This window comes from Leptodactylus fuscus, chromosome 3 (genome assembly GCF_031893055.1).
Source record: "Leptodactylus fuscus isolate aLepFus1 chromosome 3, aLepFus1.hap2, whole genome shotgun sequence".
Taxonomy (NCBI): Eukaryota; Metazoa; Chordata; class Amphibia; order Anura; family Leptodactylidae; genus Leptodactylus; species Leptodactylus fuscus.
Window position 1 is genome coordinate 90,437,645 of NC_134267.1, and position 27,190 is coordinate 90,464,834.

Below are 27,190 nucleotides of genomic sequence, written 5' to 3' on the forward strand. Positions count from 1 at the left end.
GGAAACTCTGTGTGAAGGCACCCTAACTCTGTGTCCAGGCACCTTCTGCATCTTAACTGACACGACTGGTGACGGCTCATACAGTCTTATGTTTGTGTAATGATAGTAACCTTTATTACAAAATTGTCTGACCCCTGCATAAGCAATGCTACCTCTAATGCCGCCCCTGCTACCTCTTGTATCACCCCGTCTACCTCATAGATTGTAAGCTCTTGTGAGCAGGGTTCTCAGTCCCATTGTGTGAAGTGACTATTTCTTTGTAATGTATCTTTCTGTCTGCACTTGGACCCTAATTGTACATTGCTGCTGAATGTTGGTGCTATTTAAATACAATGTATTATTATTGTTCCGACAGGCTGTTAGTGACAATAGGGTTTCCCAATCACAGAATCCCTTTAAGTCACCATATGGCAATGTCAATAGAAAAAAGGTTTTTGCATATTGAATGGTGAAGATAATGAAAAAATAGCTAAATTATGTGTCCTTAAAGGGTTAATTACTTATTAAAATGGTATAGAGCAGTGGTTCTCAACTGGTGGTACATGTACCACATGGAGTATGCACCACGGTCCCTGTTACTAACCATGGCTGTGAACCACTGATCCACTCCACCCAGTGTCCACGCCCAAGCATAGCCTATGGTTCCTACATTTCTTTAGGAGCACATTGAGCACTTCCAACAGTACTAAGGAACAGTTACAGGAACCTTGGAGAGTAAGTAGTGAGCGGCATTCATTATTCACTGACATCACAGCAGGCCCTGGAGCAGAGTAGTATTGAAAGCAGCTCGCCATACACTCTGGGGGTGTGAAAGCGTTTATACTACATGTGGGAGCACTGAGGGGGCCATTATACTACATCTGGAGGCACTGAGGGGGCCATTATACTACATGTGGGAGCACTGAGGGGGCCATTATACTACATGTGGGAGCACTGAGGGGGCCATTATACTAAATGTGGAGACACTGATGGAGCCATTATACTACATGTGGGAGCACTGAGGGGGCCATTATACTACATGTGGGAGCACTGAGGGGGCCATTATACTACATGTGGAAGCACTGAGGGGGCCATTATACTACATGTGGGAGCCATTATACTACATGTGGGAGCACTGAGGGGGGCCATTATACTACATGTGGGAGCACTGAGGGGGCCATTATACTACATGTGGGAGCACTGAAGGGGCCATTATACTACATCTGGAGGCACTGAGGGGGCCATTATACTACATGTGGGAGCACTGAGGGGGCCATTATACTACATGTGGAAGCACTGAGGGGGCCATTATACTACATGTGGGAGCCATTATACTACATGTGGGAGCACTGAGGGGGCCATTATACTACATGTGGGAGCACTGAGGGGGCCATTATACTACATGTGGGTGCACTGAGGGGGCCATTATACTACATGTGGGAGCACTGAAGGGGCCATTATACTAAATGTGGAGACACTGATGGAGCCATTATACTACATGTGGGAGCACTGAGGGGCCATTATACTACATGTGGGAGCACTGAGGGGGCCATTATACTACATGTGGGAGCACTGAGGGGGCCATTATACTACATGTGGGAGCACTGAGGGGGCCATTATACTACATGTGGAAGCACTGAGGGGGCCATTATACTACATGTGGGAGCCATTATACTACATGTGGGAGCACTGAGGGGGACATTATACTACGTGGGAGCACTGAGGGGGCCATTATACTACATGTGGGAGCACTGAGGGGGCCATTATACTACATGTGGGAGCACTGAGGGAGCCATCATACTACATGTGGGAGCACTGAGGGGGCCATTATACTACATGTGGAAGCACTGAGGGGGCCATTATACTACATGTGGAAGCACTGAGGGGGCCATTATACTACATGTGGGAGCACTGAGGGAGCCATTATACTACATGTTGGAGCACTGAGGGGGCCATTATACTACATGTTGGAGCACTGAGGGGGCCATTATACTACATGTGGGAGCACTGAGGGAGCCATTATACTACATCTGGAGGCACTGAAAGGACCATTATATTACTTGTGGAGGCACTGAAGGCGCCATTATATAGAGTGGGAGCACTGAGGGGACATTACAGAATTGTTGATAGAGGTTCCAAACCAAGCTTTGTTTTGTTAGCACGCTATAAGTGATTGCTACTATGTAGGTACTTTTTCCTCAGAAAGGGGTACTTTGCTTGAGTAACATTAGTATAGGTAATGGAGAACTCCACTCCTTAGTAAAATTTCCATACATTCCCAACTTGTACTGTACTTGGCAAGAGAGGCAGGCAAGTGTATGTAATGATCTTGGAGCAAAGCATTTTCAGCATATAGATGGGGTAATGTTTCTCATTAAAGAGAGATAGAGGTACAGGGACTTATTAGACCATGTATGCCCTGCTAAAAATTGGGTGGAAAGGAATATGCAAATAAGATAAGGATTGGTGAAATCAAGGAATTTGCTCCTAGCTCCACCTATTGGAAGGAAGTTCCCTGGTATTCAAAGAAACTTAAAGTCACAACCTGGGAATAATAGCCAAACAGTATAAGGAAGAGGTTCCCATCCACAGACAGCTAAGTGGTTCCTTTTCACTTGTATAAGCTAAGTTCTTAGGGGAGTCTTTGCGCACTGGTTAATACTTATTCCACCTGAACTTGGATAAATAAATGGACAATAGGGAATTGGCCAGTTATTTGTACATTTTCACGGCAAACTGAATGCCTGAATGCACTATTGTTCATGGGGAATGTAAGGGTTTAATGAAACACACATAAGGAGATTGTACTAGTCTATAACTGAATTATCACATTTGGGTGGTCTGTGCTTTTAAAGGTCAATGTATTGACCATTTTTCTTTGCCTTTTTGCACAAGTAAGATGTATGGGGTTTTCTTTCCTGTCCTTGTATCTCACTAGCACTATTTCTATTCTGCATAGGATCCTACTGGGCTATATTCAGGCTGCCCAGATTAGCAATTTAAGCTATGGCTGCTTCAATCACCTTTCCTCTCTGACCACGCTAAGCTTGGACCTTGTGTATTGAAAACTTTGGGGGGGCTGAAATTTTATATAACTGAAACTTAATTGCAGACCATTGAATGCCTTTTCATTTTGTTTTCTGCTATAGGCAAAGCAAGGGAACTGCCTTCTTCAGATACCCATATCGTTCCTAAAATTGCCAAGTTGACAGTCTCTGGAAATAAGCAGACGATGGGATTTGCCGTTCCAAGGTGTGTGTGATAAAGTATATGGATGAAAGCAACCTATTAAATGGAAAATGTGTAGTTTTGTTCTGTGTAAAACTAGGACCATGGATTCCTATTACATCCTATAACACTGGCTTCACTTTCACATTGTAGTATAGTAGTTCAGAACACCAAAATTCAATGTATGAAAAACTTTATTCCATAATCTTCATATAAAGAAATTAAACACACAGCCAATCAAAAATAGAGCATCTGGATATTCGATGTCACAGTCCGAACGTTTCGGTCTCAAGGACCTTCATCTGCATGACGCCTGATGTGGCATATCATATAGAGCAAAAACATATGAAGATTATCGAATAAAGTTTTTCATACATTGAATTTTGGTGTGCTGAAGTATTATACTATAATTTGTGATGGGACTCCCCAAATACTTCTTGGGACCCATTTATGGGAATAATTTGTTCCCTTGTAAGGAGTGCATACCTTTTGTATACATTGGCTTCTCTTTCGAAGACTGGAGCCTCATAGCCCGTGTCCTATATACATGTATGAGCAGCATGTAAGTGATTTTGGAGAGTCCATCACTATATTTTTTTTTCTACATATATTTGGATACACTTAAAAGCAAGATCTCAACCTGAGGGATTCTTGGACATGGCATGCAAACACATCATATCTGCTCGGTTTAAAAACATACTTTAGGCTGAATATATACAAGTATGCTCAACATGAAACTCTATATCACTAATAGAAACATCAGCATGGCAGTGGTCATGATAGTCTATACAGTTTCTTCCGTCTTCCCCCCTTTATTCATGCTGTTCTTCGTACTAAGTAGTATCGTTGACTTGTCATCTGGAACAGGATATGAGACTAACTGCTGAAGAAGGATAGGCCTTTATTTCACTTGGACAGGTGGGGTGAATTGAGTCAAACTTGAGAGACAAGCAAATAAAGTGAGATTAGTTACAGCAGGAAGATTCTGTAGGTAACAAGTGCAAAGATGACTAATATCTGTGTCCGTTACTTAAATCATTTGGGGTTTTGCATTTTTCTGTCTGCGAATGGCCGTTAAAGTCCCAACTAGGTTGCACTTGTAGCTGTCTGCAGACTTTTTTTGATCTGCATCTTAAATCCTGTTTCTTCAAGTTTTGTTTGTTTATATGGGTGAAACAGGCTTGCAGAGTTTACACCTATTGAAATGTGTTATAATACATTGAATTGATTTATAGTAAAATAGCAATGGCACAATAGGGTTATATAACATAATTATGACCTGGTTGCAATACAAAGTTTAAGGCTGTGGGCACCTCTGAGTGGGTTTTAGGGTTTCACTTCTGCTGTATTCTGTCTATCATCATCATCATCATCATCATCATCAATCTGCAGAATGCCATTCACTAACATATCCATGTGGGAATCACAACTCTGACAGCCCATGTGTTCTCCTGGCTGATCATCTCGGCTCAATGCTGAGCAAATCAAATGGAGCTTAGATACCTGCAGTTAGAAAAAAAAATAAAAAAATCTTCCAAATATGTCCATAGCCTAAAGGGACAAAGATAGGGAACTTAAATGGGTATTCCCATGTATATAATTATTTTTTAATTAGTAGATAATTAAAAGTTAAACATTTTTGCAAATATAAGTAAATATTTTTCAGAGTGTTAAAGATTTTCTCTAAATATCTCGTGGTCACAGTCTTGTTGTCTTCATCAGTTGCCAGTGGACACGACCATGAATGCAGGAACTTTCTAAGGTCAGAAAATCAGCCATGATTTCTTTATTGTGGCCGGGATATCTTCTGATACATGTAGTGTCCCTGCCTGATAACACAGGTACAATAAGAAATCAGAGCTGGGTTCCTGACAAGACCCAGACCATAGAAAATTTCTGCATTAGTGGTTGTAACCATTGGCAACCGATCAAGACAACAGACTGTCACCACTAAGAAAGTTACAGAAAATCTTTAAAACTTTGCAGAATTTTTAATTACTTATATTTGCAAAAATGTTTAACTTTTAATTATCTACAAATATAGATATGATTATGTACATGGAAATACCCCTTAACGCTATATGGCTGCATTCACACTGTAGTAATTTCTGTTCATCTGCAGAAGTAGGAAAGGATACCTTTACATAAGAGTGAAAAAAAAATCTTTTACTCTAATTTAATGGAATCTTTTACTTGCCAATTTTCTTCTGTCTCTTCGAAATGTGATCTGTCAGCTATATCTAGCTATGTAAGATGATAGAAATATCCGAACAGCACGCTCCCATAGAAATGAATGGAAGCAGCTGGCACGTACACTTTGCCGGCGGCCGGTCGCTTAACCCCCCGTGTGCCGGCTACGTCCATTCATTTGTATGGGAGCGTGCTGTTCGGAACGGCTGTGCCGAACAGTGTTCGCTCATCTCTAAGAAATATCTTCTATGAGAAAATTCCTGCTCTCATCCAAGAAGACTTGTCTATGTTTTGTATAACAGTTTCTAACACCAATAACTGTGTTCTGATATCTTTGGTTTGGAGGACTGGGAAACTGATGCTAGTAAATATTTTCCATAGTTATAGGGTAATTTCAACTGTAGTTAAAGATTTCTGAGAAAGGGAATGTCCCATAACAGTAGCACAAGGCAACAGACAACTCATTTAAACTACTGTACTTTTCAGACTATGAGACAGACTTTTTAGCACGGAAAAACTGTGCCAAAAAGTCCCTGCATCTTATAGTCCAAAGTAAGGAGGATCCAGCAGTGTCCGATCCCTCTGACCACTTGCATAATGATTGGGAGAAGCACCGATAAAACGCTTTTCTGATCCTTGAGACCGCTGTGTGCCTGCAGGGCAGGAGAGAGGAAGCTGCCTTCTCCATAGTACATCCAAACATGGACCGTGGTCCCCATCTCAAGACTGTGGAGTCAGTCATGAAGTTGGGGTCAATTTTGGGTGAAATCTGAGTCTAAATCTAAGTAGGGGAAAAAACAAGTTTCTGAGCCAGTTATGAAGGAATCAGAGTTGGAGTTCAAGTCGGGCTGTGGAAAAACAGGGGATTTGTAGTCTGTGGTCTGGCCTACAGACTCCACAACCCAACGGCAGCTGTCCAGACTCCTCACTTCCTTGATAATGATGTGATCAGATGAAACTCTGAACTCGCACTGTTATACATTACAATGATGGCAGCAAGGATCAGTAACTTGTGTTTTCTTCCAACTACAGTAAATAGTAAAGAGGGATAGTAGTATACTGTGTGAGGTATTCGGTAGCATTTTACCGGGTGGGCGGCCCAGTGTAATGCTCCATTAGTGCCCCCCCCCCTACATATTATAATGCTCTTTAGAGCCCTCCCACATACAGTATAATACCCCATAAGTGTCTGTTATAAAGTTTAATGCTCTTTATTCAGACACTCACATACAGTATAATGCCTTATTATCAGTGCTCCCTTCATAATTTAATGTTTCTGAATCCTTAGTGCTCCAACACAGTATAATGCTCCACTATATAGGACGTTATACCATGTGGGGGCCACTAATGGAGCTTTGTGTACTATTGCGTGCGTTATTGTGTATGCTTAACGGTTAACAAATAACCTCCTTTATTTTCCCTACCATACCATTTAGTAATATTGAACCCATTACTCCCATTTCACCACCAGAGAATATTTAAATATGAAATATTTTTTCTTCAAATTTTTCTTGCCTAAACCTGGGGTGTGTCTTATATTCATGAGTTATCATCTGAAAATTACAGATGTATCCATGACTAATAAAATGGTCTAGTAAGAGCTGTGACCTAAATCCAAACCCCATTCACCCTCACTCCCATTAAGGACACTGACACGTTAGTTGGAAGTAAAGGCCACAGCGGCCAATTTTATTAAGACCATTAACAAATATCCTTGACTAAATTCGAAAATAACAATAACATTATGCATAACATCACCATAATCCTCCCCCACGATAACTCCACCCCGACATAAGGAGGGGTCTCTGAAGGCAATATTTTTACCCCCATAAGAACTACAACAAATTCCGGCTATTACCCCTGGCCGTGCACTCCTAGCCCAAGGGCACCCACACCGGAGTGTAAACCCGTCCTGGGTACCCTGCCTCAGGACTTATCAACCCTTAAATTTCAAACTATCATCCCTACATAAAGTGGGTGGAGCTAACCCCCCCTTTTGGTCCTCCACCCGCGCTTTGCCTACAAAGACCCCTCCTGACCATGCCGCCGTGACAAAGAACCGAAAGTAAGGGCGGGCGGGCGGGCGGGACAACTTCACCCCACGATTCTCCTAGAGATAATGAGCCCTTCACTAAGCTACCATATTTACAAAATATCTAACCTTGACCCACCCCCTTGTCCCTAGTTTCACCCCTTCACCTTAACTTGCCCTAACTGCTCTCATACCATTTCTAGTCATGTGCTACACTCCACTACCCCTTCAGGTCCGTTACGTTCTGCCATCTGAATTAGTGCTGTTAAGATCTGGTATTGCTAAGTTTCCTGTGAAACAACAAATGATCTGTCATGTCCACCACCACTTTGTCCTCTGTAGTACAACATTGGCGCACCACAGAAATAATGGATAACCTAAAGCTTAACGATAATTATCGGTTATGTATATGTGCGTGCATGTAACCAACATAAATGTGACTTTTGGGATTGCTGAAAAAATGTGTTGCTTTGCATATACGAAACAGATTTGATTATGATCTACTTTCATGAGTATTGGGATCCTTATTGACCTGCATTCTCATTTTTTCTTTAACTTTTTTTTTTCTCTTTTCAGCTTAAGTGATCATCTTTGTTTTTGTTATATGCACACTCCTTTTACATGTAAATAATTGATATAAAATGTAATAAAAATAATTGAAATAAAAATATGTGCTTGGTTAGTCAAGATTACAATTGTGTTGTATCGTTGCATCGGTCATATTCATTTGCACTATGTACAAATGTATGAATTGCCAGTGATGCTTGGTATGTTGATGGTTGGATTGACTTATAATACAAATGCTCTCAAGGTCATTGGATCAGTCACATTCTTGCCATGTATGGCCTTTCAGCTTTTTTGGCAAAGCATATATGGTTTTCCATGATGTATATGCTAATGACCTATGCTTAAGATATGTCCTCAGTAAGAGAGAGCACTCATAGCACTTAGTTTGTTTGATCTATAGATTGCATTGAAGCATTGTTAGTATAAATTGTATATAAATGTATACTGCATTTATACTTGTAACAGTGCATCACCTGAACTAAATGGCCAGAGTGTTACTGCATCTACCAAAGACCAGGCTATGGACGACACCATAGAAGAAACCGACAACACTGCGCTGTCTTCCGATTTATCCAACACATCTCAATTCCCAGATGACCTGAACGCTACCCCATCTCAAGGGAAAAGTTCTGGGAAATCCAAGCAAAAAATAAATGTTAAAGAGGAACTGGAGAAAAGACAAGGCGGAAAGCAGCTACTCAATCTTGTTGTCATAGGTACAATGCTTGTACTTCACATACTGTATAGCAGAGTGAAGATTTTGCCACGTTTTTAACATCATATCTTATGCGAAGCATAAAGGGACCCCCCAGTTAAAACTTAAAATTTAACTATACATGACATTCTGTTTTTTTTTGGTGCCCTCCATTTCTCCCATTCTACCCCCTTCTGGCCATGCACAGATTCCTATCAAGATGGCTACAGCAGTCTTCATCTATACTACAGCACTCTCCATGGGGAAGTCTGAGACAGTGGTGGCTATCTTAAAAGGAATCTGGTAGGACTTTGGAATGGAGGCAGCATGGGAGAAACAGTGGGCATCATGCATGTTTTCTATACTTTTGTCATGTATACTCCAAATTTTAGTTTTGGGCTGGATGGTCGCTTTAAAGAGGGTAGAGAGTATACAAGATTTTATATAATGTGCTCAGAGCCATAATAGTATTTTTAAAAAAACCGGGTAAACTGAGATCCCATGTTTTAGCTTTTGATCTGTTTTTTCTTTTGAACATTTTTTAGTACTTGCTGAAAATCTTAGTTATCATTGTCATGTGGATAAAAATCTAAAATGTCATTCATCAGCATGGCAAACTTATGCTTTGCATGAATGTAGTAGTGATGGGTGGAGGTCTAGCTGTATATATGCTTTGTTTTCTGTCTAACAAAAACTTTCTCCATTTAGGTCATGTTGATGCCGGTAAAAGCACCCTTATGGGCCATGTATTATATCTCTTGGGACATGTGAACAAAAGAACTATGCACAAATATGAACAGGAGTCCAAGAAAGCAGGAAAAGCATCATTTGCATATGCGTGGGTGCTAGATGAGACGGGAGAAGAAAGGCAAAGGTATTTTTTCTACTACATAAATGTATTTGGCGTCACTGGGTTATTTCCCATGGTCAAATTAAACATTGTTTCTCGGTTAGTATTTACGGTACTGAGATAAAACTGTGGCCTTACAGTGAATTGTACAAAAAAGGGGAACCCAGATGCAGAAATATCGTAATGGAATTTAGGCCATCCATAGTCTTAGTCTGAGTGATATTGTTGTAATACTGTATTAAAAGGGTTTTTCGATATCAGATTGGTGGGAGTCTGACACCTTGCCCCCTGACTGATCAGCTCTATGAAGGGACTGCATTGTTCATATGAGCTATGTGGCCTCTTCACGGTTTACAAAGTGCAGCATCTCATGTTGTATAGCCACTTGTATTGAAGCTCAGCCTCATTCACTAGAATGAAACGGAGCTACAGGCTATATAACTGATGGACATAACTTTATATGACCTAAGGATATAATGGAATTTATGAAACTCCTAGCAGTCTTGTAATACTCACAGGACTTTATCTCTTAATATAAAAGATGTGGCTCAGCTGCCTGGTTGTTTCAATGAATGTTATACATGGACAGACTGTGGGAAATGTTTCTTGCATCTACTTCTATGCTCTGGCACATAAATGAGGACACCTCCTCAGTGGCTTCAGTAAGCCGTAAGGGGCCATTCACACAAGGGAAATGGATGATAAATCTGAAGTGAACTTCTTCCTCTCTACTTTTGCCCCTCCGATTTTCCTATGCGGATGTCACCCACCGATTAGATGCAGATGAATGGGCCCACGTGTCTGCAGCAAGGTTCAGCAGAATGTTTATTATATCAGCGTCCTGGTCCAATCTCTGCCTCAAAATCAGCACCAAGTTCCTCTGTGTGAATTTATCCTTATAGAGCATATGTAAAGTGTTAGTCTACGTGAGACAAATCCTGGGTGTATATAAACATAATACAACTGTATTTCTTATACTGGCATCTGCTGCACACCTTTTAATTATTTTCTATTGCTTTTTCTCTTGCGGTAGAGGAGTAACTATGGATGTTGGCATGACCAAATTTGAAACAAAGACTAAAATCATTACTCTGATGGATGCCCCCGGGCACAAAGATTTCATCCCAAACATGATAACTGGAGCTGCACAAGTAAGTTGTGATTCCACACTATCCTATATGGAAAGAATCTGAAAATCCTGGCAGAAGTCATAGGAGACAGTGACAGTGCTGCTATCCCCACTAATCTTCACTGTACACACACTGATACGGGGACAGCTCAATCACGGTGTGTCACCTGGGAGAACAATAATACGGTCACCACTGAGTAAATGGATAGATATAGAATACAAGCTTGACTTTTGCTGTTAGTCTAACTAAATGACATCTAGCTGCCCAATAGTGTTTAAAAGTGATCGAAGAAAGAAAAAAAATGTCACTGTAGAATACTGTAAACCTGAGATGTGCATGCGGTATAGCTTTGCGTACACATTAGGTGTCTGTTGGATGAACAGCTATTCCTTCTAATGTCTGTAACCTTGAGCATGCGTATGTGTTCTTAACAGAGAAGGGGGTATATGTCCCATGACACTGGTGCAAAGTATAGGCCCTCTTCATACATATTATTTTATATCATGAGGTCATCTGGTCCCACCAAAATCTGCAGATTTGTTTCTCATTCATCTAATCTGCATGGCCATGTAAAGGCATACTTTAACCTTTAAACGAACTTTGCATAAATCAGTAATACAGTTTACATATGGGTTAACACTTAAGTGACTTTTATAGGTCTTATAGTCTGCAATACTTAGCAGTTTTCAGCTCCGCCATTTTGCATTTACTGGTGAGTGAGAACTAGCAGCCATACATTATTTACAGTAAGTAATGGGGAATCTGCTCCATAAGGCTAGCTTCACACTTGTGTTTTTTTATTTTTTTTTTATTTCATTAACAACATTTTTTGTGGCAGTCTTGCATTCTGTTTTTTAGGAGAGTCATGGAAGATTTAGGTTATGGAATCTGCAGTCGATCGCAAGGCAGATGTAGCAGAATTTTCTGAGTGAAAGTCAGTTTAGCAAAGAGAAGGTGAAACGGCATGAAGCCTTTTTCTCTGATGCGATACATTGTGTTTATTTTATTGCGTGTATTTATTTCTGCCCAGATTGTTGAATTGTTAGTGGCAGTTTACAACTTCATGGTCTGATGGTTCATGCCATCAGGGTATTGAAACTGTTTCAGAAAAGAAGATCAGATCAGAAAAAACTTTTTTTTTTTTTTTTTTTGTTAAAGATTATTTTGTTTTAGAAAGGTTTCCTGATCCCCTAGGAAGCAGTCAGTCCGATTCTCCTGCACAGAGCTGCTGTAAATTTGGAATCTTTGAAAATAACAGAGAGCAATATTCATGTAACTAAACAAAGCAATTTTGAGACCTCTCCCTTCACCCATGAGATAAGCATGGTGGTGGATCAGTGCAGGTTTGGAGCACATTTGGAGATGGTGAATTGATTTTGATTGCCGGGAGGAAACTGTTCTTTTCCAGAGCACATTCCTGGATGTATGGTTACTTTTGGCAAAATAAAAATGCATGATTTGGTGTTCTGACAAATTTAATTCAGCCTCATTTTAATATCATTGAATACACTTAGAATGTCTTGCATTCTGAAAACCAGAAAAAGCTCCCAACATTTTCCACTTGTTATATCAATAATAATCTGTATCGATATCCTTACAATGGTTAGGATGGGTCAACAATTAAAGATGGGCAAGGGTCCAACACCCAGGCCCTGAACAATCAGTTGTTTGAACAAACACATAAGTGCTTCAGCCTCTTCAAACAGCTGACACACAGGGTAATGGGTGTCAAACCCCCATTCATCTTTAATTTCTGATTTGTCCTAAGAATAGATCATCAGTTTAAAAGTCCAAAAAAACTCCATTAATCTAGTGCAGATAGCTTTACATTCGCATTTTTATGGTAACTGGTAGCTGTAGCAGTGGCGTAAATACCGCCATAGCAGCAGAGGCAGCTGCCACAGGGCCCGGGACATTAGGGGCCCGGTGACGGCCACTTCCGCTGCTATCATTATACTCGGGGGTCTTTTTGGACCGCCAAGTATAATGATCGGAGGCCCGGGAGAGGAAAGAAACATAAAAAACACTGTTACTTACCTCTCCACGATCCGGGCAGGCTTTGGCCTAGTCGTCTGACGTCTCATGACCCCGGGCTGCGTCCCGGGTCATGGGACTTCTGACGTCATTGAAGATGGACTACTTTGGAGGCTGACGGCGTAGGAGTCGGGAGATAGGTGAGTAAACAGAGTGTTTTTTAATGTTTTTCTGAAAAGACCCCAGAGTATAATAATTGTTTATGGGTGTCCACAGTGGACATAATACTGTCTGCAGGAGCCACTATGAGGGATAATACTGTGTGCAGGGGCCACTATGGGGGATAATACTGTGTGCAGGGGCCACTATGGGGGATAATACTGTGTGCAGGGGCCACTATGGGGGATAATACTGTGTGCAGGGGCCACTATGGGGGATAATACTGTGTGGAGGGGCCACTATGGGGGATAATACTGTGTGGAGGGGCCACTATGGGGGATAATACTGTGTGGAGGGGCCACTGAGGGACATAATACTGTGTGCAGGGGCCACTATGGGGAATAATACTGTGTGCAGGGGACACTATGGGGCATAATAGAGGGCGCAGGAATGCGTAGGAGGGGGTCGGTCGAGGTCTTCGGTGTCTTTCGGGGGAGGGGGGGGGGTTTATGTCAAAAGTTCTCCACTCCTAATTACGCCACTGAACTGTAGCATATTTTGTATATTGCTCTTGCATTGTTTGACTTTATTGTATATACTTTGTGCTTCTGTCTTTTAGGCTGACGTGGCCATTTTGGTTGTAGATGCCAGTCGGGGAGAGTTTGAAGCTGGTTTTGAGGCTGGTGGGCAGACACGTGAACATGCCATTTTGGTTCGATCTCTTGGAGTGACACAGTTAGCAGTGGTAGTCAATAAAATGGATCAGGTATTTTTTCTTTTTTTTCAATAATTATTTCAATGTATATTTAATGACTTTGGTGGTGGATATGGGATTATCCATGTTTTATGCTTCCATTTTTGCTTTTAATCCCCCGTCCTCTTTGGTTTTCATATTATATTCCATGACACTATTGTAAAAAATCTTCAGATCATCTCATCTCATATATCGTCCTTTTATTTAGTTTGTGGCCTTCATCTCCTCCACTCTGACCCGTCTCATCCATGCATTACATGGCTGACGTGTAATGCTTCATTTCTCTGCAGTAGCCACTGATGGACAAACCAGTGGATAAATGCAGCTTTCCCTGGTGGTAGCAGCTGCTCACTGGAGCTACAGAGGATGCGACCATGTCAACTTCAAATTAAAAAGTGATGATCTTAGTCCTGAGTATCTTAGTTGAGGTCTGGCCAAAAATTCAGTAGGGTTGGTTTACGTTTTGCTGATAAACATTGCGAGATTGACTCCTAAAAGATGAACAGTATTGAAGTACCGCTTAGAACAAGCACTAGTGCAAGAATCCTCTTTCACTAACAAGGTCTACTCAAAGGGAGTCTGTCAGCAGTAAATTGTCTATAAACCTAATCCCAGTGCCTTGTAGAAGTTATTCTACAGTTTCCAAATATGCCTCTGTTCAGCTTTGGGAGACATAGTAACCCATCTGAGTTATTGTATTGTGTTCTATACTTGATAGAAACATTTTCTATGTTTTCAACATTCTGCTTTTGGCAGGTTAACTGGCAGGAGGAAAGATTTCGTGAAGTAACTAGTAAGCTTGGTCACTTCCTAAAGCAAGCTGGTTTCAAGGTAATCTAGTCATTTGTTGACTTTTCTGTTATAATGTGTGGCATGTGAGAACTTCTGTGTTACTACTGTTACTATCTCTTCACCTCTTGTAGGACAGTGATGTTTCTTACATTCCTACCAGTGGTCTAAGTGGTGAAAATTTGGTGAAAAAGAGTGAAATAAGTGAACTGACAAGTTGGTACAAAGGACCATGCCTTATTGACCAAATAGGTGCAAATTAATTTTTGTGTAGTTTTGTACACTCATTTAGTTTTTAACATTGTGCAGCATATAGTAGATTTTATGCTCCATTGTAGAGAATCACCTTAGGTGGTACAACGTAAAATACTGGATTTGACTGACACAACTATGTCACTAGATATTCAGCTAGCGAATATGATTATTTTTTAGCTGATTTTTTTTTTCTATACACTTATTAAAATACGTTATGTTCTGACTAAATCAGTATGTTTTGTTCTATATAGATTTGTTCAAAGCTCCACAACGTTCAGTAGACAAACCATTCAGGTTGTGTGCGTCTGACGTTTTCAAAGGTAAAAATTTCATTTTAGATTCTTTGCTGCCAGTATTTCTGCATTTAAAAAAAATGCCTTTGGTACAGTTTTGTTTGTATTTTTAATATGAGGCGACAGTGGGGTAAAGGAGGTAGAAAAGCTCAAAGTTCGCTTTAAACTAGGATTCAGGTGTACAAACAGTTATGCGACATTAATTTCTGGATATGGCAATTGGTTATGGCTGAAAAAAAAAAATCATCAAATGCTTATGTCCTTTGAACTTATTTATAGAGAATCAGCTTTCATAAGAATTAGAATTTTTGTTCTGTAATAACATTGCTTTTCTTGTTTTATACTGAACCCTAGTTACAGCCTGTTTTATACCCCAGAACTGCATTCACGATTATGCTGGTTATCTTTGTAAACAGCAAACTTAACAGACACAGCCTTAAAGGGGATTTCTAGGACTTAATAATTGATGGGAAATATGCAATACAGCAAAAACCATTCCCGGTATTAAAACATAACTTTTAATTAGTCAAACATCTTATGAAAAGAAAAAAAAAGGGACACCCCCCCCCCCCCTTATGTACATGTACAGCACCTGGCTGATGCATTTCAGAGATGATCTCCTTAGTCATAGATTTAGCCATAGCCAACCTCTGTAAAATGTGCAGGGCAAGTACTGACAAGGCTGCCGTGCTCACCTGAATTCTGAAACCTCTTCAGACTGGCTGATCGACCTGGGTGTCGGACCTATGCTAGGGATAATTCATCAATTATTTTGCCTGTAAGAACACCTTTAGTATGTGAAAATGTTTGTGCTGAGAAAACTTCCTATGTAAGTTCACTAAAGTTAGTGATTGGTCCATACTGTTGCCGAGGGAAGCCACATATACAGTGGAAATTGTAAGGGGTATACATTGGGGAGTGCTCTTGAGGTACAGCTCCAAAGTGAACTAACAGCATAACGGCGTCATTGCTTAAATTTAATTTCAGAATGTACAGTGCCTTGTATAAAGACTGCACAGGAAGCTCCGTGCAGACATCCAGCCCACAAGTAATACCGGGAGACACATGCTCTGAAGTCATTATAATAGCGGATGTATCCCTAGTCTATAATACAGAGTCTAACCCATCAGCATAGCACATCACAAGATTTCTAATTCAGAATATTTACACTAAACGTCTTAAGTAAATTGTGTTTTATTTGCTGATTTGTTTTTATTTGTCCAGATCAAGGCTCTGGATTTTGCGTCACTGGCAAAATAGAAGCCGGGTATGTCCAAGCTGGAGACCGCTTACTAGTGATGCCTCCTAATGAGACATGTACAGTAAAAGGTAAGTACACAGACATCGCTGGTGTCTGCTATCGAAGGATGCTCTATCTCATTTCATAGCATCTGTTTTGGGAGAACTTCTGAAAGCCCTCTCGTCACCTGAAACTGGAACGTGCTGTCAAACTGATACTGACTGTTGAATATTTTATCCAAAATCTTGAAACGAATTTCCTCACAGGTGACTGCGTCTGAACATTTCTGGGGCTAGATGTGTGTGAGACATTTCACTTGAGTTCGAGGCTTCTTTTTCTCACGCCGCCAGATGATTCCCACATTGTTCTATTAGTCATCTTGTTTGTACACTGTACTTTGCTTTGTACCCCTTTGCATCACTGTATTCAGACTGTTAAGACAAGTGAGAGGGGTTATGTTTTGAGGTCCTAAAAATAAAATGTATGCTGTTGTATTATATAATTTTGAAAGTCTGATGTTTCTTACGTCAGCAACATACGGTAAGTGAAAGCTTGTCAGGCATTGGTTCCACAGCTTTGCTGAGAGATAGAAGTGACGATTTTTCTAAATAGCAATTCATAGAAGGGCAGGGTGTTGTTTTTTCATTGTAGACCATCCTAGGCTTAGAATCTGACCCAGAATTAATGTTGTTTTCTTATTATGTGAACACATTGTAGATTCTGCTGTTCATCAGTAAATACTTTAAAGATAATCTGTGTTTGGGACAATATGCTACAATCAGGTTCTTATGGACTAGTCATCTAGTGTCTATAATTTTGCAGTGTGTGTCTGCATGTTTTTTTTTAATCTTTTTTAATAAAGATAATACCCACCAGGCACCGGGAGTGTCCTTGTACAAATGCAGTTGGAGCTGGGACTTCACTGCACATGCATGCCATTCATTTAGATGGGAACCTCCAGAGACAGTTAAAATACAATACAGTACTTCAGCAGTTCACATTGAGATGAATAGTGTGGCCTACATATTTGACCAGCAGGTCCATTAAATCTGGGGTGCATAACACCCAAGTTCCCATGATTGGTGGGAGTCCCAGTAGTCACACCCCCACCAACCAGCAGGTAATCCCTGTCCTCTTGATAGGGGGTAACGTTTTTAATTTTTTTTTTGTAGCCAAAGACCCCCTTCAGAGGGTCACGTAATAGTTATTCGGTGTGTACCACTGTGATACACATGCTTCTCTTTCTGAGGTCATTCTGAAGCTTTTGTTTTTTTTCAGTCATTGTTCTATATACGCATATCACGGTGTCATGAAAATGACTAAACATTGTCCTCTGCTTCTACAAAGCAGGTTTAAAGGGGTATTCCCATGACGCATGTTCACTAACCTGCAGGCTGTTATGCTCTCTTCACTTCCTGCTTTTCTCGGCACATTGGTGGGCGGGGTTTCACTTGCACGGGATTGGTTGTAAATGAATTACCACAGTGTGAAGGTGATGTAGCAGAACTGGATTTGAGTCAGTTTGCATTACATACAGAGGTAACGGACTCCCTATCTCAGCTCTTATCAGCCAAATTCAATTAAACCGACTGATAAGAGCTCAGAAATCCCGGAGTGCTCTGAGAAGCTCCGCTACTTAAGATACAAACATCTCAGAGCTGCTCCCAGCTCCTCCCTCCCCCTCTGAGAGCAGGCAGCTACATCACTTGACAAATGAGCAGATAATCCCAAGGGCCATAGAAACAGAGTGTAAACAATGAAGTGAATAAATTAAGATAGTGGCCAAACAAAGCAGTATTGATAAAGCAATGCATTTAGGAAAAGTCTTAAATCCACATAAACTAGCCGTATAGATAGGATCCTTGTGATGGGACAACTCTTTAATGTCTAGTGCACTTCCAGGTGAGAGTGCAGGCACTCCCAAGTCGGAGAGGTACACGCTACCACATTATTCCACTATTCCGAATATAGGCAATTTGTCATTGTATGGTAGCACTGCACAACAAGCAGCTATGTGAAATAGGTACTTTCTACAGTGGAAAATAAACTACAAAGTACCTAAACAAAGATGAGCAGAGAGAAACTGAACTGATACGTTGGAGTGAAAAGTGGCAAAAAAATCACCCAGTACCAGGTACTTTCTCAAACTCATATTCAAGAAAAAGCACAAAGTAGGTCAAGAAGTACTTAAGCGATCCAGTACCATGCAGTGGGAAAAGGGATTATGTGTGTCAGGAAAAGAGATGCCCAAAGTAACCATTCACAGAACTACATGATTTTTTAAATGATTCCCAGTGTTTTTGACTGCATGGTAGATGTGAGAGATGGAGAAGATGACAAACAGCTAATATGGCGGACATTGATAATTTTAGGTCAGTTACTTGGCCTCAAAGAAACTAAAGAATGAAGGAGTGTAAACTGCTGATCGTATAAGAAACAAATATTTATAATGATGATTTTCCTTAGGGAGAAGACCCACACCAGGCCAGGTGTTGTACCATAATCTGTCAACTAATAGCAGGGCTTGTGGGGCTTATTAGTAGGAACAGCGTAGCAACCCCTTCCACTACATAGCTTAGTGCAGCATCACTCCTGTCACTTAATAGGCACTGCCACAGATCACATACTGAGGGCAGGTCAGCTGTATGAAAAATCGATTTAAAGCCAGAAAACCTCTTTTAAGACCCCACATTGCTAAAATACATTTTTGGCCTCAGCGTTTTACATTGCCTAAAAAGTGGATGGAATTCTGGTTAATCCCATCCACACATTGCAGAAAAATATCTGCAGCACAAATGCTTTGATTTAAAAAAAAGTTGCGTTTCTGTAAATTGCTGCATGTCAATTATACCTACGGAAACGCTGGCATTTTCTGTATAGGTATAATATGGGCAGAAAGTCTGCAGAGGAAAACTCAGCACTGTGGGGAAAAAAGTGGTCTTTTCTGTAGCGCTTTTTGGCTGTAAGCTGGGTACGTGGGGCCTTAGTCTAAAGGGTTCAGGAGCACATTCAAGCTTTTATTTTTTTCTAAATTCCTTCTTATTATAACACTTGTTCTTCATTTTGTTTATTATAATTTTTTTTTCCGTCTGGAGGAATCCTTTGTATGGGTAAAATCCAATGGAGGGTTAAGGGCTAGTTCACACGTGGGCAAAGGGGAGGTTTTTGACAGCGGAATTCGCTTCAAAAACCTCTCCTTTAACATGGTGGTCTATGTAGACCACTAGCTTTTTTTTTCCTCCTAGCGTTTTCCGCCTGAAGAAGCGACATGACCTTTCTTCAGGCGGAAAACGCCTGAAGAATTGCATAGAAGTGAATGGGAGGCGAAAACCGCGCGGTAAAAAACCGCGCGGTTTTTTGCACACAAAACCGCGCGGTTTTTTGCAAAAAAACGCGCGGTTTTCGCCTGCAGTTTCTATAGCACATATAGGAAAAAAAAACCCTAGCGAAAACCGCTAGCGAAAACCGCGTCAAAAACCTCGTCAAAAACCGCGCGGAATGCAAAAAACAGCGTCAAAAAAACTCCTCGAGGTTTTTTACCTCGCACAAATAAGCTAGGCGGTTTTCACGTGTGAACTGACCCTAAAGGGATTTTAATTCATGTACAACATGTTCACATTTAGTACCTTTTTGGTCTAAATGTCTTAATCATATGCCTTTAGTGCCACCTATTGAAAGCAGTTGTAATAGCAGTTAGAAAAGTTGTCTCACCATTGAATGGACAAATTATTTTTGAGACGGGACTATGCTAAATTGTTTAATGTTTAGATGAAGGGGGAGAATTGCATGCTGTTCAGTTACTTTATATATTAATAAGTCGAGGATGTGGAGCATCTCTGCTAGTCCAGGATGCATATTACAGTGAGATGATGTAAAATAGTCATTGTATATGGCATGGCTTGTGCAGCTTGTGTAGTTTGTGTCTCAGTTTCTAACCATTTTCAAGATTACTGCTCACAGTCAGAGAATGAATACCCAGCCAGGAGACTGGTATATTTTGCTCCATTGTGATCCACGATCCTAGGGGTCCCCTGTCTTCTCGTTGCTGTACTGTCCTGTACTGTATATAGTGTGGAGTAGTGAAGGCGAGGAATCTTGGCATAATAGATTACAATGATGCAGGGAATCCTAGACTCCAGTCGAAGTACAGACCAGATTTTGTGTACAGATATGTGCATGAGGTCTTTAAATAAAAAATATAAAAATTGGAAATTGTAACAAATTATATAAGAATAATTTGACATAATGTTATATAATATAATAGATATCATTCGATAATAATAGAATAGTAGACTTGCAAGTTAATAGAGTTACTCCAAAAAGCTGGAAGACTGACATTGGGCTACATGTGTGATGCTCAAAGAAGAACTGAAATGAATAGCATGTAGGTTTATGGTTTACAAAACAATACATTAGACTGAAAAACGCCAATGCACAGAGAAACTGCCCATATGAGTGTGCTGAAGGGTTTCCCCCTACTTGTCACCCCAGTTTCTGTTGCAACGAAAAATGGTCTTCGAGGGTCTCACACTTCCCAAGTAACATTTATATGCAGGGGCTTGTAGAGCACTTTATGACAACTGCAAATATATCTTTATTTTTTTACAGAATTTGTTGTTTCCCAGCTAATTCACTTAATATGTTAATGAAGTTTTTGGTGTACCAGGGGTGTGGCCATCCAGTGCCGCCCCTTATTGAAAACTCCACATTCGCCACCGTCACCAATCCCCTACAAAAACATTTCACATATCCAAATCAAGTAACACACATAAAGTATTGTGTTGAAGCCAGAAGATAGGGACAATACTGCTCATGAACTTCACTTTATGTAAGATTTTAGAAGGGGAGACATGAGTATGGCACTGTGCAGCCAAGGTGGCGCATGATATAGGGGACAATGGCTATAAATGTGTGCAGGGACGAAATTTCTTCTATGGGTGCCATGAAAAAAAAATCATTCTGCCGTAGATGTATTGATAGCAAAAATAACCATATAAACCATATAACAACATGGTAACCATGTTGGCATATATATCCCTCTACAATAAAATGTAATCTGTTACATATAGGAGCACTATGAGAATACAGATGCAGGGATGTTTGTCTGTACCCTGTAGAAAGATGAATACGATATGAAGCTACTTGCTACCTTCAGTGTAGACTCCATCTTCTGTGGCACTAGTGCTGTTATGTAGGTTTTTGCCTATAACCATTCGTAACTGAAATCTAATGACTCATGTATCACATTTGGCCCAGAGAACACGTTATGCTTCTTGCATCCAGCAATAAGGTTCTGATCTTACTCATTTCCAGGAATCACATTACATGATGAAGCCGTCGATTGGGCCGCCGCCGGAGATCACGTTAGTCTCACTTTGACCGGTGTGGATATCATCAAAATCAAGTAAGTGCTCATCAATCAGTGTCTGACTCAGCAGCAGTTTCAGGAGCGCGTGAACAGGGTGTAGTCTCTGAGAGTCAAGTGGTTTTATTTTTAGACAGAATTGACTGTTACTTGAAATTTGTCAATTATTAATGAAACCGGGTCTGAAACTAATCTCCCGTAAACAGAAACGTATTACTCTGCAGTTTGTAACTTTTATATAGTGTCTGTTCTCAGCCAAAAGACATCAGTTGTCACCACATTGCAACCTTTGCAAAACTCTGCACCTGGGTGTGGTATTCCTCTCTCGGAGCTTTTCAGTCACGTTAGTGGCTTATTCTTTTGCATAGGGGTTATGAGTGAACTGGACGCTGATTTTGGAATCGCTTTGCGGCCAAATTATGTTTTGCCTAAGTTAAAGGCATTGATGTCACCTTTAAATACTGGTTTAGGGAATGTGGAGTTTTGTAGCATGTAAAACCACCATGTGAAAACCACTTGACTATACACAGTTTTAGCATATTTCCTCTTCTCATCCTTTCTCCGTACTTACGGTACTTTCTCAGTTAGGTATTTTACATCATTGGGTGTCATTTCTTCTGAAATCAAGAAATAGCGGACCAGCCTCCTCACAGGATTCGGCCAAAGACATACAGCGCTCGCCGGTGGTAATGGATGAAAAACTTCTTTATTATGAACAGATACACAACGCCCCTCCATGGGTACCATGCTTCAGGCCCACTGTGGAAGGAAATTTATACACTTGAGAAAGGGCTTCCTAGCCAGAAACGCGTTGTGTATCTGTTAATAATAAAGAAGTTTTTCATCCATTACCACCGGCGAGCGCTGTGCGTCTTTGACCGAATCCTGTGACGAGGCTGGTCCGCTATTTCTTGGTTACTTCACGTCTGCGTGACGGTTATAGCTGCTGCTCTGTTCTGGGCCCCCACCAACAAGCATCTAGGGTGTTGTGCCTGTACACAACCCCTCCAGGTGAGGGGGCATTTGTCTTATTTAATTACAACCTGACCCATTATTGTGGGTAATGCACGATGGTCTGCTCGGTGTGGCTTTTTTTATCTTTTTCGATTTCTTCTGAAATGTCTTCATTTTACTTTTTACATTTTACATGACTAGGTGCATATTGTAGGACGTGTTTCTAAATAATATACACTGATTCCCAGCACAGTGACTCTCCTTGACAAATGCAGTGCTTGGGAATACACTCCATATTCATTCATTCAGGATTGGTAGACTCGCCTGTTTCCCTGACCGTCATAATAGTTAATATTAAGGGCCAAGGACATGAGCTGATACCCCCGCCATTTATTCTCCACCTGAATGTGGTCTTGGGGGACCAGCTATCTGGAAATAGGTTAAAGTGGGAATAACCCTTTAAGGCTAGGAAGAAGATGAATACGCTTCCTAAACCTTCGTCCTGTGGCAAATAAAAGTGTGTGCCACAGATTACAAATGTAAAGTAGTTGTGAAATTTCATATTGTGGAAATGTATGGATGTCTGATGTAAAATAGTTACCGTGTACTGAAAGCAAACTCTTCTTCAAAGCCCGTGACTGTGAGGAGCCCTGGGATAGATAATATATGTAAATGACAGACGTCTTTGATTCAGGCCTCAACTGTAAAGAATTACTACAGCGGAGTACTAAACTAATGTCTCTGTACTATACATACAACATTGTCACTAGTGGTAACCAGATACCACAGCACAGAGCACAGAATACCTGGAGCAACACCAAATACCACACTATAGCATGGAATACCTACCCCAGCAGCGCCAAATACAAGCATCCAGCAAAAAATACCTCTTCAGATGTGCCAAACACCACAGTGCAGTACAACTCTTCACCCTAGCGGTCCCAAATAAATACCACCATAATGGACAAAATAACTCCAAAGACCACAGTAGATCATCACTGGTAGCACCATTGCCCCCCAGCTTTCCCATCTCCTAATGGCAGGTACAGTCTACGCCTTTCAACCTCTGACCCATTGGTGGCAGCATTTTCCCCAAATAAAATTTGAATCAAATCCTTCCCGAATCCCATAGTAGAGAAAGGGCCTGCTTCTAACAGAAAATGACTGCTTTACACCTCATTTTCTATGTATTTTAGACCCAGTTTCTGTGCCAAAATTTTGTTGCAAACTAAGCCAAGTAATAAGTGGTGTAAAGTAAGATTAAGCAGTCTAAAAGTACGCAGCATTAGACAAGATGGAAAATCTAGTGCAGTATAAGGCTCTATTCAGATCATGTTTTTTTTTTTACATCCGTTTAGAACATATGTTTAATAGATGCAAACGGATGGTCTTCATTTACATAGACGTCACTGTCAATGTAACAACAGGTTTGTTTCTGTCCATATAACACAGAACCCTAACAGAAGTTATAACAAATAGGTGACAGTAATATTTCCTCATATATATCCCCGAACTCTTTACTTAGTGTAGCTAATAGGTGGCAGTAAGAAGTTATGGCATAATAACATATTAATAATACTATATATTATCGCCACCTATAAGCTGCACGTTCCCTAAAGGGTTTAGTGATATATATCAGGACATATTCCTGTCACCTATTTGTTACAAGTTCTCTGCCTACAACAGGTGTATACAGACTCTTACAGGTGTATACAGACTCAACAGGTGCTGTTGATGTCACTTAGTTATCAGTATCAGGTATTACATCTGTTGCGGTATTTTTGCTATATTGCTGGTCTGTTATTTTGTATGTCAATCTGATCAATAAATTATTATATTTGCATAATAGATTTTTTTGACTAAGTCGTCTTTTTCCAGTATGATACGTAATTTTTTTATGTGGTCATGGTAATGCAGAGGTAAATGTGTATGTTATTTATTACTCATTTATTTACATAAACATCAGTGTTTACAAAAAAATCTCCATTGCTTTTTTTTTTTTTTTTGAACACTGATGTCTGTATAAACAGATGACCTTCTATTGTTTGCATCCGTTAAACAGATGTAAGCATGATCTGAATAGAGCCTAATACTGTCTGTCCGTCCCACTCCTTTGTTGAATTGTCCTCACAGAACTGTAAGTGTTAAATGACATTTTTGCAGTGCCATTTTACACAGGCTTTTAAAGAGTTTGTTCAGGCATTTTTTCCTAACGCCTGGATAACCGGCGGAGTTGAAAAAAAAAATGCTTCTTGCCTGATCCCGAAGCTTGGTTGTCCTCCCGGTGTGTTCTGGTCCTGCTGCTCCGGCGTCTTTTCACTGGTAGTGACATTGCAGGCCCTTTGCTGAGTCCGTGATGTCCAGCTGAGAAGGCAGGATGGCGCTGGGAGGCACCGGAGCACAGTGGATTGGTGAGTAATTTATTTCATTTTTGTTCACTGCCCCCGTTCGATTTAAACTTAAACGGTTTGTCAATTGTTTTTGGCTGGACAACTTTTTTAAGCATTTTATGTTCTAGTTAAGATGGACATGTTCTCCCTATTCAAGGGAATTAATTTCTGCCTTTCAAACTTTCTTACACCTTTATTACAAACCTATGTACATGGGTGTTTTGGGCCTATTGTTATGCTCCACACCAGCTATGGTGCAGTGAAAGAAGGAAAGTAAGGATCTAACACACATATTACCTATCACAATACACATCAAAATAACATTTCAACCACAGGTATAGTAATAAAAGGTGATATAATTTTCTGAACTCGGTGCATCACACTACATTTCAGGAAGCCCCATATGCCAGGCTTCTAACTGCTGCACTAGGTGGCACTCTTTGAAGTGGCAAGCTGGTGTCTTTCTAAAAGCCCATGAAGTGCGTCTGTGTTGTGGTTCACCTTCCTGTATGCTTGTGCTCAGGTCAGCAATGTCATCACACCATCATTAGTTATGTGTTCTGTTAAAAAGGCACTTGGATCAGCACATAAAAGGACACTGACTGGTGAGCGCGTTATATAGTTTTACTTATTTTTATCATTATAGTAATTATTTTATTTATTTTTTAAATAAAAAAAAAAAGGCTTATCTGCTGTATAAGTACTTCTTCCTCTGATGTTACTTTCTACCACATAGATTGTAAGCTCTTGTGAGCAGGGCCCTCGCTCTTATGTGAATTGGTTTATTGGAAGGAAAGGGCTCCATCTACTGTGTAGTGGCAGCTAGTTGTTACTGAAGCTTAGCTTCTATTGATTTCTATTGGGATCTGAACAACAGTACTAACTGCCACTATACGATGGATTCCGCTATCTGTGTACCTCTCTGTGCGTTATGTTGATGTATGTCTCTGGTAATAATATAGATAGCACTGGATCTTATTGTCACATGAAAGAAGCGAATCTCCTCTTTCATATCACACCAAAAGCAAGTTTGTACATTATTCAATGTCTGAAACAAGAAAGAAGGCAAATTCTGTTAATAAAGTATATTACAAAATGTATTACTCACACAAATATTGCCAGAAAATCAAAAGTTGTCTTAAAGATTAGTTATGCTTTAAGGAAAGTTCACAAATTACTTCTGCCTGGCAAGTCTCTCTTTAAAGAAGCCTTTTCATGTCTTTGGGCACATTCAGTTTTATATACTGCTAGAAAGCCGACAGTACGCAGAATTTAGCACACTGTCAGCTTTCTCGTTATGTGCCCCGGGGCAAGAGATATCTGTGCCATTATCAATAGCTTTTCACTGTCAGAAGGGCGTTCCTGACAGTCTAGCTGGAAACACCCCGCCTCACAGTCTGTCCGTAGTGCAATATTGTCAGAGGGGGCGCTCCTTACCACTCAGACATGACGCTGAGCGGTGAGGAACGTCCCCTCCCCGACAGTACACATCCGTAGATCCCCTCTGACAGTACACTGCTATGGACAATACTGTCAGGAGGGGCGTTCCAGCTACACTGTCAGGAACACCCTTCTAACAGTGAAGAGATATTGGTAATGGCACTGTACAACTTAATATGTAAGTTGTACAGCCATTGTAGTCATGCTCCTAGGCCTGTGTGACTGCGTCTGTCTGTGACAGCCTGACAGTGAATATTATTCTCTATTTCAGTGTTGGCTGTACATTTTGCAGTCTTGGTGAACCTATCAAAGCCTGCACACGTTTCCGAGCCAGAGTTCTTATCTTTAACTTTGAAGTTCCTATAACACAGGGATTTCCAGTAAGTAATATCTTCTCCTCTGTTTAGTCCTTGACGAAGATCACATAATGACTTTTACTGATTATTACAGACATGTATTTTATGCTTCTTACCAGCTGCTTCTTAGTGTGCATTTAATTTTTTTCTTTAATGTAGGTTATTATACACTACCAAACTGTAAGTGAGCCTGCCACCATAAGGAAGCTGATCAGTGTGCTACACAAGAGCACAGGAGAAGTGGTGAAGAAAAAGCCAAAGTAAGTATATTCAGAGGAGAATATAAGTATATTCAGAGGAGGAACCAGGAGTGTGAGAGGGAGCCCTTCTGGGAGAGGAGAGGAATCGTGCGGAAAACCAATATATAAAGGAATATCATACTGGTGACTAGAAATGAGAATTTGAGCAATGCTAGTAGCTAGGAACAATAGAAAAGTAATACTGAGTGTCAAGAATGATGAAGCTATCTTGATCTAGGAAATGGGCATTTCACCAGGGAATTGACGGGGTTGGCCACTTTCAGAGCAATATTGAGAGACAAATGTTTGTAT

General features: G+C 40.5%; 1 protein-coding gene across 1 annotated transcript in view; it reads left to right on the plus strand.

Annotated features, from left to right (window-relative positions):
• Window positions 1–27,190, plus strand: part of HBS1L (HBS1 like translational GTPase) — a 66,870-nt gene that overhangs the window by 35,468 nt on the left and 4,212 nt on the right. The window contains exons 5-16 of the mRNA XM_075267936.1: window positions 3,129–3,231; window positions 8,462–8,712; window positions 9,399–9,564; window positions 10,574–10,691; window positions 13,423–13,569; window positions 14,314–14,388; window positions 14,481–14,598; window positions 14,853–14,921; window positions 16,119–16,223; window positions 21,448–21,538; window positions 26,555–26,663; window positions 26,799–26,899. Coding sequence (XP_075124037.1) covers window positions 3,129–3,231; window positions 8,462–8,712; window positions 9,399–9,564; window positions 10,574–10,691; window positions 13,423–13,569; window positions 14,314–14,388; window positions 14,481–14,598; window positions 14,853–14,921; window positions 16,119–16,223; window positions 21,448–21,538; window positions 26,555–26,663; window positions 26,799–26,899 — 1,453 coding nt within the window. The remainder of the gene's footprint in view (window positions 1–3,128; window positions 3,232–8,461; window positions 8,713–9,398; window positions 9,565–10,573; window positions 10,692–13,422; window positions 13,570–14,313; window positions 14,389–14,480; window positions 14,599–14,852; window positions 14,922–16,118; window positions 16,224–21,447; window positions 21,539–26,554; window positions 26,664–26,798; window positions 26,900–27,190) is intronic.